Source organism: Trichosurus vulpecula, chromosome 2 (genome assembly GCF_011100635.1).
Source record: "Trichosurus vulpecula isolate mTriVul1 chromosome 2, mTriVul1.pri, whole genome shotgun sequence".
Taxonomy (NCBI): domain Eukaryota; kingdom Metazoa; phylum Chordata; class Mammalia; order Diprotodontia; family Phalangeridae; genus Trichosurus; species Trichosurus vulpecula.
The window spans coordinates 82,640,323-82,655,321 of record NC_050574.1 but is presented as its reverse complement, the minus strand read 5'-3'; the positions used below and the strand labels follow the sequence as shown (position 1 = coordinate 82,655,321).

Sequence of the window (14,999 nt, the reverse complement as noted above, 5' to 3'; positions counted from 1 at the left end):
TCAAATCCAGCCTCAGGCACTTGACACACTTAGTAGCTGTGTGACTTTGAGCAAGTCACCCCAATTACCCTGCCTTCCCACTCCAAAAAAAGAAGAATTATTTAATGTAATCAAAATAATCCATTTTATACTTAACTCTGTTCTCTACCTCTTGATTATTCATAAATTATTTACCTATCTATAAGTCCAATAAGTAATACGTTCCATCTTCTAATTTCCTTGCAAAATCTCTCTTTATATCTAGGTCATGTATCCATTTTGACCTTATCTTGCTAAATGTTGTAAGATATTGGTCTATGCCCAGTTTCTACCACACTGCTTTCCAGTTTTCCCAACAATTTTACCAAATAATGAATTCTTAACCCAAAATTGTAAGTCTTTACATTTCTCAAATACAAGGTTATTATGTTTATTTGCTGCTGTAAATTATAGGTCTACTCTATTCCATTGCTCTACCATTCTATTTCTTAGCCAGCAGCAGATTAGTTTTGACAATTACTACCTTATTATATAGTTTAATACCTGTTAATACTAAACCCCCTTCATTTACATTTTTTATTATTTTCTTTGATATTCTTGACTTTTTATTTTTCCAAATGAATTTTGTTCTTGCTTTTTCTAATTCAGTAAAAAAAAAAATGGTAATTTCATTGGGATAGTATTGAAATACATAAATTAGGGTGAAATTTAGTTAGCTTTCAAAGCCTTTCATAATCTGCCCCCTCCTACCTTACCAGACTCTTACACCTTAGTCTCCAACACATACTCTAGGATCCATGGACACTGGACCATTGGCTTTTACACATACAAGGCACCCTATCTCTCAGCTCCAAGCATTTTCTCTGGCTGTGCCCCATGCCTGGAATGCTCTCCCTCCTCTGCTCTGACTACTGATCTCCCTAGCTTCCTTTAAGTCCCAACTAAAATCCCATCTTCTACAGGAAGCTTTTCTGATCCCTCTTTATTTTAGTGCCATCCTTCTGTTAATTATTTCCTATTTATTTTGTGTATAGCTTACTTTGTACGTATTTGTTTGCATTTTCTCTACCCCATTAGATTGTAAGCTCCTTGAATGTAGGGGCTATCTTTTGCTTCTTTTTATCCCCCTGTTGTAACAATTCAGCTAGCAGTTGCTGTGGGGGTGTAAAACCAACAACAACCAGCTCACAGAATGATGCAAGCCCAGGTCCTTTTGATCTGCTTTACTAAGGAAAGCAGCGTTAAGGGGTTAACAATCTTACTTTAATCCAGCATACAAATATCATTCACTTGGTTCAGGGGAAAAAGCCAGCACCCTGAGCTTCAGAGCAAATACAAACAAATTACAAACATCAACAGACAGACCTTGTCTGATTCAAATCTCAATTCATAGTTACCAGTGTTTATCAAAGTCCGAACATCTGGGTTTACAAGCTGGAGGGCTCTTAACTACAGCTGCCCGGAGTTTCCACATCATCACACCACCAAGAGTGAGAGCCTTAAGCAAATAGCTCTGTCTTCCTTTTTTATTCACTCTTCAGCCTTCATCAAACTGTCATCTGAGTGAAGAGAACTTAAGCTCTTACTATTGACTCTGGTCTTAGCACCTCCCCCTAGGACCCTGAGGGCTTCACGCCCACATTGGTTTAGCACCTAATAGCTAGGGGTTTGGGGCCTACTTGGGAGCGAAGATATAATCAGACCCCCCTTCATGGGCCCCACCTGGAGCCCCACCTTAGTTACCTAACTTAATTAAGGAAATAAAGGCCAAACTCTTCAACAGCACTTGGTTGAATAAGTGCTAAGAGCCCATCTTGATCGCCAATACACTCTCCACCCCCCAGCACTTAGCACAGTACCTGGCACAGAGGGAGTGCTTAATAAATGTTTATTTGTACATTGGTTAATGAATGAATTAAAAAATCATTTTGCTTTCATCAGTCTCTTTTGCCACAAAAAAACACTCTTTGGTGTGCTCCATATATCATACATATAGTACAGCATTTAAATTCTATTAAATATGAGTGACCAACTCTTTTAGTCTGTCCTCTCAAGACAATTCCTGGTTACCTAGCAACCTATGATTCCTGAGGCTGCGCTGCCCCCACATGGTTGACCAGGAGATGTGTGCCCATCAGATCCACAATGCCATCTTCCTCTCGCTAACTAATGTGATAGAGTAAAATAAGACTGAATTTATAGTCAGAAAACCTCAGCCTAAGCCCTAGCTCTACTACACCCACACAAACAAACATACACACTCTTTTACTTGCCATCAGTTTGTTTCGTCTTTCTTGGCCATGCCTGTTCCTCTTCCCCTGGATACTACAGGGTGTACCTAAAGTCTGAAAACATAGGAAATCTCATTAACATCTCACTAACCGTTTCACCAAAGACTCTGTATTGTTCAGCGACTTCTTTTTCTGCTAAACATTATGCTAAAGGAGAAGGTGTACTCAATGAAAATCACAGATGCAACACACTTAATTGAACGCATAAAGAGTGAACGTGCTAAAATTGACAGCAATGTGGTTATTGCATCGAGATCACGTGAATCTTGCAAAGCGCATCAACCTTTGCATCACAGATAATGGAAATCATATCTAAGATGTTATTTGTTAATATTCCAATTAAATAAAATGTGGTTGAAAATTACATTCATTTCGTTTCTTGAAAATATGTGTTTTGCCTATGACTTTAGGAACACCCTGTAGAGTCCAAAGTTTCTCTTCTGCTATGTAAGACCTGCCTATTTTGAAGTGTATGGCATAATGGAAAAGCTGAGGATCTGTCTAGCCCTGGCTCTATGAGCAGCTCTATAACCCTGAGCAAGCCACTTCGCTGTCTAAGCCTCAGCTTCCTCTTCTATAAAATGGGGAAAATGAATCCTCAGAGGCTATTCCAGGAGAGTGCAAATTCTATCTAGTTCCACCATGAAGTCTAGTCTGTGCTAGGCACTGTGCTAAGGACAGGGAAGACAAGGAGAAGCACAAAGAAAGACAATCTCTGCCTTCAAGGAGCTTACTTTCTAATGGGAAGAGACAATACCAAAAAAGAAGCTGAGAAGGCAGTGGCAGAAGGGAGCGTGGTAGAAAAATCCAAAGAGTTAGAATCAGAGACTGGAGAGAAATGAAGACATGATTGACAGGGGCATTTTCCATAGAGAATCTGGGAGGAACAAGCCAATCAGAGGAAGGAGTCACAAGGCCTGAGTGTGGGAAGTATTCCCAATGGGATTAGTTCAGTGCTAGAATGAACTTTGGGGGTGAGGAAGCTTCTGTGACACGATAGTCTGGAGGGGAGCCTAGAGAGGCATAGGTGACATACTATGTACGTCCGCTTTCTCAGGGTGAATCTAGCTAAATGCAGAGAGACTCTTCACCAGCTAGCTGGCCACATGGTGATGCATTCTTTGACTATGGCCTTCCATGAAATTAAACATCATTATCCTACAAAGGCAAGAGTTATTACTAGTGATATGGTAGAGAGAATTCATGCCTCAAGTGGGGCTGCGATTGATAACCTCTGAGCTCTTTCACAGTTCAGAGATTTTGATTCAATAATTCTAATATTCACTTTGCTTAATTAGTGGAGTTTTATGAGTGTCAAATGAAACATTATGTTGGAAGGTATTTTAGAAACTGCAAAATGCAATATGACTTAAAACCACTAGGTGGCGCAGTGCATGGTATAGAACTTGGAGCCAGAATGACCTAACTTCAAATTTTGTCTCAGATACTTGATGTTGTATGATACAGGGTAAGCAACTCCACTTCTATCTGCCTCAGTTTACTCATCTGTAAATGGGGACACAGAGTTGTGAAGATGAAATGAGATGTGTGTAAAGTGTTTTGCAAACCTTGAAACCACTGTATAAATGCCACCTATTATTATTTGCAATAATTATTATTAAAATATATTTAGTTAAGAACAATAATCATATGATTGATTTATATTATAATAATTATGGTTATGCATAATTAATTGACATTATTATAATGATTAATATAATAATTGCAGTATTATTTCCCTATTTTTTCCAGCTTCCAAGGACTAAGGACCTACATACATACATACAGAAGTAGTCAGGGAAAGATTACCTAGGGAACCCTACCTGGGAAAAAGAGAGACCTCAGGGGACAGAACAGCTTAATAACCACTGGCCCTAAAGACTCCTGGCTTCTTTTTCCTGGAACCCAGCCTCTGTCTCTGGACCTCTTGCTAACATGTAACCTCCATAGCCCTGTGACCAACCTCTACTTTAGTGTAACCTCCCCACTTTTATACTTGTCCTCTGTCCCATTTCTACCATTGTACCTCTACTCTCTACCTGTCCCCTGCTCCTGTCCCAACTCCCCTTCCCAAACCATTCTTGCCTCAGAAATACTTCTGTCACTGATTCTGCCACTGCTGCTTTGGGGTAAGTTCTTAATTCTCCTATTCCCTCTCTCCCTTCCTTCCTCCCTCATTCCCCTGCATGAAGTCCCTCTCCAGGCTCCTTCCCTCTCCCTTTTCTCTTCCTCTTCTTTAGTTCCCTGTCCCCAGTCCTTTCTGATATAATTCTCAAGGAGATAGAGTGGTGGACCTGGAACCAAGAAGACCTGAGTTCAAATCCAGCCTCAGGGACTTACTAGCTGTGCAACCTTGGGCAAGTCACTTAACCTCTGCCTCAGTTTCCTCATCTGCAAAATAAGGATAATAACAGCACCTACATCCCAGGTTGTTGTGAGGATCAAATGAGATAATATTTGTAAAGCACCTCACAAATCTTAAAGTGCTATATAAGTGCTAAGTATTAGCAATTATTCAGTGGGATGCCTTGAAAAGGAACAGTAGAGGGGAAGGAAGATAAAAGATGAGGAAAGGGAAAGAAAGAGAAGCTATAGTTCTGCCAGTGTCTCCTGATTTTTCCCCACCTGGCCCAGGTCCAGATCATAAAAGTATTTTGTTGAAAGGGATATTTAGACTAGAGATAAGAAAATTCTTAGAGGGATATGATCACTGTATACGAGTGAAGAGCTATCATGTTGGAAGAAGGTTTCAATTTGGTCTTCCTGGCTTCAAAGACCAGAACAAGGAGTAAAGGAAGTTGCAATGACAGATTTGGGGTCTAAGTAAGGAAAAACTTCCTAACCATCATAGCTGCCCAAAAGTAGAATAGGGTTCCTCACTATTGGAGGCCTTCACAGGAATATTAGATGATCATTTATGAGGAATCACAGTGTCACAGAACCCTAAAGTTGGAAGGGATGTCAGGCTATGGTCATCCAGCCTTTGCTTGATGACCTCAATTGTCTAGAGATCCACTACCTCCCAAGGCAGTCAATTCTACTTTTAGATAACGCTAATTTTTAGAAGGGCAGCTAGGTGGCCCAACGGATAGAATGACCAGCCTGGAGTCAAGAGGGCTTGATTTCAAATCGGACTCCCAATACCCTGGGCAAGTCACTTAACCCTGTTTGCCTTAATTTCCTCATCTACAAAATGAGCTAGAGTAGAAAATGGCAAACCACTCCAGTATGTTTGCCAAGAAAACTCAAAATAGGGTCATGAGGAATCAGACACAACTAAACAACAGAATTTTTAGAAAGATTTTCCCAGCAACCACCCTAACCATATCTCTTTGCAACTTCCATCTACCGTTTCTAGTTCTGCCTTCAGGTACTAATTCTAACTAACAAGTCAGCTTGAATGTTGTAGAGGAGATATAATAGAAAGAGCTCTGGCTCTGGAATGATGCCCATCACCTGAGTGACCATGAGCAAGTCACCTAACCTCCCTGGGCCTCAGTTTCCTCATTTATAAAATGTTAAATTAGATGACCTCCAAAGTATCTTCTAGGTCTGTGTTTCCATGACCTCTGGCTGTCTTCCAACTTCTGTGGATTCCAATTCGTTCTATGAATCAGGATCATTCTGGCTTTTATCTAGGTCATGTCTGAGTTAAGGCAAACAAGGGTCATTTCAGCCTTCAATCCTAGCTGACACTAACCCCATCACCTAAGCAGGATTACTTCCCTGGTTTGTCCTCAGGCTCATAGCTTCTTAACCTTCCCATCTGTCCCTTGTTCTCTCATTCTTCCCCTCCTTCCTCTCTCACCAAGTCATTCTATTTCTTCCCTCTTGTAGCTCATTGGTCCAATCTCCTCTCCCTGTACACCTTTGCTCTCTTCTGTAACAATCAGAACTAGATATTTGGGAGAAACAGCTTTGAACATCATCAACACAATCCTTAAGCCTGGCTTGGCAACCAGCTGGGTGATTTTGAGCAAATACTTTATTTCTAAAAACCTCTGGTTCCTTATCTGTAAAATAATGAGGCTAGACTGGATTAATGATGAGATCCCTGGTAGGTCCCTAATTTCATGATTAACTAGACCTAGATTGTGGGATCTGGGAGACAACAGAAGTCATTTTAATCCAATCTGCTCTTTTTTACAAATAAGGAAATTGGACTCCAGAGAAGAGAGGAGGCTTATCTAAACTTTAAAAGATAGCAAATGGTAGAGCCAAAAATGGTGACTAAATCATCTGGCATGAACTAGGAAAAGTAGCATGGTACAGTCAGAACAAGAGCAGCTAGGTGAGGCAATAGATAGAGCACCAGGCTTGGAGTTAGGAGTGCCTGGGTTCAAATCCAGTCTCAGATACTTAGTAGCTGTGTAACCCTGTCTGCCTCAGTTCTTCATCTGTAAAATGAGCTGGAGAAGGAAGTGGCAAACCACTCCAGTGCCTTTGCCAAGTAAACGCCAAATGGGGTCACAAAGAGTCAGACACAACTGAAAACAGTCAGAAGAAGCACAAATTTGGAGTGGGGGAGCCTTGGTTTGAATCTTGACTCTGACACTTACTACCAGTGACCTTGTGCAAGTCACTTCACCTTTTTTGGCCTTAGCATCCTCATTTATAAAATGAAGGAATTGGAATGAATAATTGCTGAGGTACCTTTCAATTCTAAATCCCCTGAATCCTATTAATTAGAGAGGCATGTGGTAAATCTGAAAGGCAGAGAGGAGATAGTTCATTGTGCATGTCAAATGTCAGTGCTGCATAATTTGGACTTTATTTTGACATCATTGGAGGGGGAAGGGTTGGATTGGAGAGTTTTTGAGCAAGGAGAGACATGATCAGACCCATACCTGAAAGATTAATCTATCGGCATATACAAGACAGAAGAAAAGGAAAAGCGTGAAAGAAGTGGGAATAATGTGAAAAGAGTTGTCTTCAAGATATGAAATGGAAAGCTTTATTTCAATTCTCAAACAACAAAATTCTAGAATGTACTATGAAAGTGATGGTTTATGAGCACTTAAAATGGGAAGCAATGGTCCCTAAGAGACATGCCTTCAACAAAAAGAGATCTTAGCCACACTAACTGCATTTCCTTTTTTGAGGAGGATTACTAGACTGGTAGAATGAGGAATGCCATTGACCTAGTGTACCACCAAGGTGTTATGTATACTAGCAAGGTATTTTATAAGATCTCTTACAATATCATTTTGAACATGATGGAAGGATATTAGTTAATTGATAGATGTAACAGTCACATGACTTTGAGAACTTGTTGAATGATTATAACGAAAAAGAAGTGAATAATGGATATATCCAACTCAAAGAAAATTCACTAATTGAGTGCCCCAGGGATTTATCCTTAGCCTTATATTGTTAAATATTTTTGTCATTGACTTGGTTGGAGACATACATAGTATGATTATAAAATCTGAAGATGGTTCAAAACTGAGGAGAGCATAAATCTAAAAAGATCTCAATGGGCCATAACTATGGGCTGAATCTAATAATGTAGAGTTAGATGGGGAGAAATGCAAATTACTACACTTGGGTTCGAAAAACTAACTATACAGATGCTCATTGGGGGTTTGGTATCATGGCTATATAATAATTCATGTGCAGAAAATCTGGGTGCTTTGATAAAAACCTGCAAGCTCAAAATGAGTAAGTAGCATAATACCATAAACAAAAATGCTAAGGTGATCTTAGGCTACATTAAAAGAGCCATGGCAGCCAGAATGAGGAAAGTGATAGTGGCAGTGAAATGTGCCCAGGTCAACCAGGTTTGGTTAAACTTGCTCTGCTTGGTCCCAGAGGACAGGACCAGGATAAATGGGTGGAAGTTGCGAAGTAGATTTAGGCTTGATGGAAGGAAAAGTTCCTAAGAATTGGAGATATGCAAAAGTGGAATAGACCTCACGGAAGATCTTCAGCCTAAGGAATGATGCACCACTGGTCTGGATGTTATAGAAGGTATTCAGGAATGAATTAGACTAAATGGTACCTGAAATCCCTTCCAACTCTGCTATTCTATTCATCTGTCTTAAACTGAATTCATGTTCTTTTCCTCCACCCAAAAACCTGCTCCTGCTTCTCCTCACTTTCATAAATGTTTTTAACCTAGTTTTCATCCTAGTCAACCAGGTTTGAAACCTTAGAGTTACCTACCCTTTACTCTTCTCTCCTCCTGCATCATCAATATCTCTCTATTCCTCCCTCTCCATATACATATGCCAGCACCTTGGTTTTAGCCCTCATAGACCATCACCTGGAGGATTATTGTAGCTTCCATGTCTCTTATCTCTCCTCTCTTCAGTCCATCCTTCACACGATTACCAAAATAATCTTCATAATCCATAAGTCTGGCCGTGTCACACCCCTGCTCAAAAGTCTTCAAAGGCTACCCATTAGCTAGGAGCTAAAATTTAAAGTCCTTAGCCTAGTATTTAGAGCTTTTCTCATCCAGCTCCACAATTCCTTTCCAGTGAAAAAAGATTAAATTTTCAGGAATAAATACAGAGTATCCTAGTACAGTTTTAAGCTACCAAAGCTTACAACTGAACTATTATTTTTGGCCCGGTATAAAATCCCTACCTTTAGGTTCATAAAAACAACTACAAATACAGAATTTAGGTAGGAGGTTGGTCGTGGAAAGGCAATGATTCATGTGGAAAAAAAGGTTTAGGAATTTTGTTAGACTGAAAGTACAATATGGGTCGTGGCACAATGCTCGGTGCTTTCAAAACAGTTGTAATGTCCACAACAGGGGAGGTAATAATCTAGCATATACTGTATCCTGATCAGACACATCTAGAGTATTATTTTCAGTTCTGGACATGAGATTTTTGAAACAAAATAGGTCTCATCCAAAAGACATAAGGATGATGAAAAGGATAGGAGACAAGACTCCTTACAAGGACCTGTTGAAGGAACTGGGGATGTTCAGCCCAGAGAAAAGAAGACTCAAGGCAAAATGGTTATTAGATTCAAGTATTTGAAGGGTTGTCCCATAGACTTGTTCTACTAAGAGAATAAGTTGGGCAGTAGAGGCTTGGAGAGAGTTCTAGAACAACTAATTAATTTAGATCCTAAAGAACACAGGAAAATATAGGCTTGGAGGCATAGATGAAGAAATTCACCTTGACAAGGCTAAGAAGGCTACCTTATTCTCTGAGACCGGAAGGAAGAAGGAAAGTAATAGTAGCAAACAGAAGAGTTTTGAGGTATGAAGGGAGGAGAAAGAATATTTGAGGAAATTTGTCTCTAACAGCCTTTTTCTTCTCAGTAGTCAGTCATGCTAAGAGTGAGGGGCCAAGAGCAGAATGAAATTCTTTAAGGAAAATGGAGGTTAGGAACAACCTTGGTGGGGAATCTGAGTAGAATGTGACAAAAAGGATTGCCAAGCAGCAGCAAGGACCCAGATAAGATTAAAAGGTGTGAACTTATTATGGTAACAATCAGTCTAATTTCATAACTTTCTTCAATTACAATCAGTAATTCAAGGGCAAGAATGGAGAAAGAGAACAATAGTGGTTTCCCAGAACTGGACGTTGATCACTGGGCCCTGCTGTCTGTTCCCATACCCATCTGCCCTGGAGCAGCCCTTAACTTAGCCAAATAGCATGAACCCCTAGAGGTCTTAGGTATTAGAGTTCTCTAAAACTGGGAAGAAACCACTCATCTCACCTTTTTTCCATTCTCACATTATTTGTCTCCCCACAGAAACAGGACATCTCAGAGCCCAGGCAGCCCCACAGCCCAAGGTCATGGGCTCTCCAGAACTGAGACTTAACCCCCATCCCAGCCTGGAGTCCCAATCCTGTGTCTCTCCTGTAGTCTTTCCTTTCATTCACATAATTTCAGCTTCCAGCCACAATCGGGGATGACAGAGCAGTCCCTACTGTTAAATACCACCTTCCCCTGCCCAGCTTCCTTCCTGCTAACAGGCATACCAGGGCTGGGTACCATGCATGCCTGGCTCTCCTTGCCCTTTGGCTCCATGTACCTGCTGACTCTGCTTGGCAATGCAGCTCTGCTGGCTGTGGTGAAGACAGATACTACACTGCATCAGCCCATGTTTCTACTCTTGGCCACCCTGGCTGCCACTGACCTCGGCCTGGCATCCTCTGTGGCCCCCGGGCTGCTGGCCATCCTGTGGCTTGGGCCTCGGCCCATCCCCTATGCCGCCTGCCTGGCCCAAATGTTCTTTGTCCATGCCCTGACTGCCATGGAATCAGGAGTCCTCCTAGCCATGGCCTGTGACCGTGCAGTGGCCGTGGGGAACCCACTACGCTATCCAACCCTGGTTACAGGTGCCCGTGTGGGTTGGGTAGTTGTGGCACTGGGGTTGCGGGCTGTGGCTATCGTAGTGCCCTTTCCATTGCTGGTGGCCCGATTCAAGCATTTCTGGATGAGGGCCGTGGCCCATGCTTATTGTGAACACATGGCAGTGGTGGAACTGGTAGCTGGCAACACAAGGGCCAACAACCTCTATGGGCTGGCACTATCTCTGGCAGTGTCAGGGGTGGACGTGATGGGCATTGCAGGCTCTTATGCTCTCATTGCTCGCACTGTGCTAAGGCTGCCCACCCATGAGGCCCGGGCCAAGGCTTTTGGTACCTGCAGTTCTCACATCTGTGTCATCCTGGCCTTCTACGTGCCTGGCCTCTTCTCCTACCTCACACACAGATTCGGTCGCAGAACTGTCCCCCGCCCAGTGCACATTCTGCTCTCAAACATCTACCTGCTGCTGCCCCCATCCCTCAACCCACTCATCTACGGAGCTCGCACCAAACAGATCCGGGATAGGCTCTTCTCATTCTTCACACCCTGGAAGGGTCAGCTTTGGTAGGATGCCAGGAGGCCCTGGAAGCAGAGAGGCTTGAGGTGTCTGCTTGTTGGCCCCTATCTACATCAACCATCTAATCAATAAGCATTGACTGCTCACCTATGACCTGCAGGGCTGTGTGACTCACCCACAGACAAAGTCGGAGCTTTTGCCCAGTCCTAACGAGACTACCCTTCCTGCCTTCTCTCTTCCAAGCCCCATTCCTCGCATCTTTTGAAAACTCTCTGAACTCACTTGCCCCAGGAAACCTTCCTGCTTATTCATCAATCCCCATCCCCAGGCATTATGGGCTCTCCTGTACCCTGCAGGTCCTTAGACTGTGCTTAGAGCATCCTCTGCCTGTTCACATCATTTGTGACCTTTTTTGCGTTTCCATGTGCTTTGTGTCCCTTCTCCCCAGCCAGAGTGCCTCAACAGCAGAGATTGCAATGTGCAAAAGTTGTGTGGTCTAGTAGAAAGACCCCTGGACTGGGAGTCAGAAAACCTGGGTTCAAGTCTTTATCCCAACATTTATTAGCTTTGTGACCTTGGACAAAAAAAAAAATTTACTTCTTCAGGGGTCAGTTTTCTCATCTTTAAAATGGAAATAATCACCCCTACTTAGCCTTCCTCAAAGAACGATATGAGATAATGGATGTGAAAGGACTTTTAAAACTTTGAGCATTACTAGAAATGTTAGGGTTATTGTTGGAATCCTATTTCAATGAATTTGTCAAGCAGCTAGCGCCATCATAGTAGCACAATTGTGTCAATGGGAACCCAGTGGGTTACACAGAACAGGAAATCGTGTACAACTTCTAAGACAGGAAAACCAGGGCTAGCAACCTGCCTCCAATGTACACTAGCTGTGTGGCCATGGACAAGTAATTTTAACCTCTCTGAGCCTCAGTCTCTTTATCTGTAAAATGAGGAAGATAATATCCACAGTATCCAGTATCTATTTCATAGAGTTGCTATGAGCCTTACCTGAGTTAATCCATGTAAATCAATTTTCAAACTGTTAAGCCCTTTGTAAATTTCAATTATTATTTTTAATTATCATCTTGCTTTCATTAGTCTCTTTTGCCACAAAAAAAAAAACCAACCACTTTTTGGTGTGCTCCATATATTATAGGTATTGTACAGGATTCAAGTCCTAATAAACATGAATGTACTTCCCCCGATGTCAAAATGGTGATTTGAAGAAAAGGTGGGGAAGACATAAATTGTATTTTTCCCCTTCCTCAGTAAAAGTGATTCCAAGATATGGGAAGATCATCTCCCTTAGTAATAGTGGTGGGTCATTAATTATTGTGCAAAGGGCTTAGAGTCAGTGGAAGGACCACAAGTATACAAGGATTTATTCCCTTTGTCGCCCCGGGCAAGTTACATGACCTCACAGACTCTCGGTTTCCTTATCTGTAAAATGGGAGTAATAATTATTTCACTATCTACCTCATGGGGTGGTTTGGGAAGAATGCTTTACAAACCTTAAAGTTCTATGTAAATATGAGTTATGATTATTAATAGATTAAATATTATAGATTAAATCATGATTAATAAATTGATATTTACAGATGTCATTATTAACAGGCTGTCCCCTGATTCTCTTGACCTTAGACTCTCACAAGGAATCTGGCGAGCTGAGTGAGGAACAAGGTCAGATGCCCTGTGACCCTCTCTGATGCTCTTTTCTCATTGCAGGGATCAGCTCCAAATGTCTTACAGTCCCCTCAAGCATCTAGCAACCAGGAATATCTAGAGTTTGTTTCTTTTCCTAGTATGGACTACATTTCCAGAGATGCAATCCCTAAATTCATTCCTCACTGGTTGGTAGGCAAGACTTCTAGGATTGTAGATAGAGTGACAGTCACAGACCTCCCTGCCCTATGAAGGGGGCCAGTTCAGTCAGAGTCACAACACGCCAGCCTGATTGGAAGCAATGAGAACTAATAGCACTGTCAAGGCCCAATCAAACAAGTTTTCATTAAGTTTTTATTACCAAGTGCCAGGTTCTCTGTTAAGCCTATATGAGCTAAGTGAAAATCCTTTTCTGCTGAATTTCCCACCCCACACAGAAATATCACCCAAAGAACTCCTCCTAGGGTAGAGGTAAACATTTAGGTAAAAATTTTAATCCCTTCAGCACATATTAACCACTGTGTCCCTCTCAAAGAAGCTATCTTAATTTTTTCTTTATTTTTAGTACGAATTTAATAATAATCAAACATGACCATTTCAACATTCAAAGAATAAAAATGAAGACTGTGTATGAAATCATGAACTTTTGTTATGTACTGAGTTTTTTAAATATATGTGTATATATATGTGTGTATATACATATATGGGGAGGTTGCCTAGGTGGTTTATGCATGTCACATGGATCTGTCTACATGTGATTTACAGGGAGATAAATCTTTCCAAGGGAGACTTTGATTCTTGCCAAGAAAGGAAGCAGGAGGTTGGGGCCAGAAGCTGGCCACTCAGCTACCCTCAGGGGAAAAAGGTACCAGTTTAGAATTATATCTGTCTGCTCCCTTAAATTTTATTAGTCTAGTGGAAGTAATTTTTAGGTTCAAACTGCATTCCTGATTGGCGTCCCTTAATGGAGGAGGGCCCCAAGATATATATCCAACCAAGGCTTGACTCCCTTCCAACCAAATGCTAGTTCTACAATGAACACATATAGCAAATAGCAAATAAGCCCATTTATCCACAGCAAAAACAGAAATCAGAGAAAGTATTCATCTGAGACTATGTAGCAGACAGCACACAGAGTGAATAAATTCTCCCTTTGGGAGTAAGATAACTCAGCTCAACCAAGAGTCCCAGATCTCACCCAAGGAGAAATTCTCTGATGTCTCTAGTATAAGAAGCAGGGAATATGGACATGGTAGAGACTGCCAGCTCTTCTAAAAACTACTCATTCCCAGTGACTCTCTCCTTCAGGGACCTGAAGAGAGGTTGGAACAACATGCCTTCTTTCTCAAAGCTGGAAACCAGGAAACATCAGATCTCTCTTCTCTCCTGCTCTCACCAACTCCACCCCTCACGAAGGCACAGGGCATTTACATAATCAGTCTTCACCAATGAGGAAAGAATCCCATCCAACTGGCCCTTTGAGCCAAGGGTTACATTCCTCCCTTGAACTGAAACTCTTTGCACTCCCTTACAAACATCAGCCTGGACAAGCTTGACATCTGTAACTATATCATATTAACATAATCATCAGCACTCTAAAACAAAAAGAGTAATTTTCTAGGTGTCCCATGTAACCAACCTATGGGATATTGAAAGTAAAATAAAATAAATGTGCATTAACAGTTCGTGAAACAGAACACCTCAGAGACTACTACGGTGACAACATGATTAATTACAGGTAGGATATAACATGCGGACATTTCAAAAATATATGCGTATCCAGAGTATACAATCAGTCAAAAGCAATAATAATGGCTAATTAAAAAATAAAATTGTCCGGCTACAACAATAACTATCAATAGGCTTATATATAAAATATAGCTAATCTATATGCATTAGCAAAAATATATATTAACAGATGTTGCCATAGCATAAACATAACACAGTCAAATGAATATAATAGCAAAATAAGAAATAAGCATACTCAAACATTCAGTAATTCACATGCACAATTTTAATATGCAATTACATTCAAGACATTTCATATTGACATTGAGATACATGTGTAGCTATATCTTCAGGTTTACCTGTACCATCATAACTCAGCCTAGTGAATAGTCTGATAGGTTTGGTTCTCTTGTCACAAAGTGATCTCTCTGCTCCTATACCAGAGCTAATAGTTGGTATGGGCTGACCATCAGGATCACCACTACACCCGGACTGGCGTGTCACTTGATTACTAGTATATTCCCATTCTGTGGGTT

The 14,999-nt window shown here is 41.2% G+C and overlaps 1 protein-coding gene across 1 annotated transcript; it reads left to right on the top strand.

The window, feature by feature from the left end:
* The first annotated feature begins 10,149 nt into the window (after positions 1–10,149).
* On the top strand, positions 10,150–11,118 carry LOC118836505 (olfactory receptor 52W1). Its single transcript, XM_036743775.1, has one exon. It carries the CDS (start codon positions 10,150–10,152, stop codon positions 11,116–11,118), a length of 969 nt encoding a protein of 322 aa, XP_036599670.1.
* Positions 11,119–14,999: the final 3,881 nt, after the last annotated feature.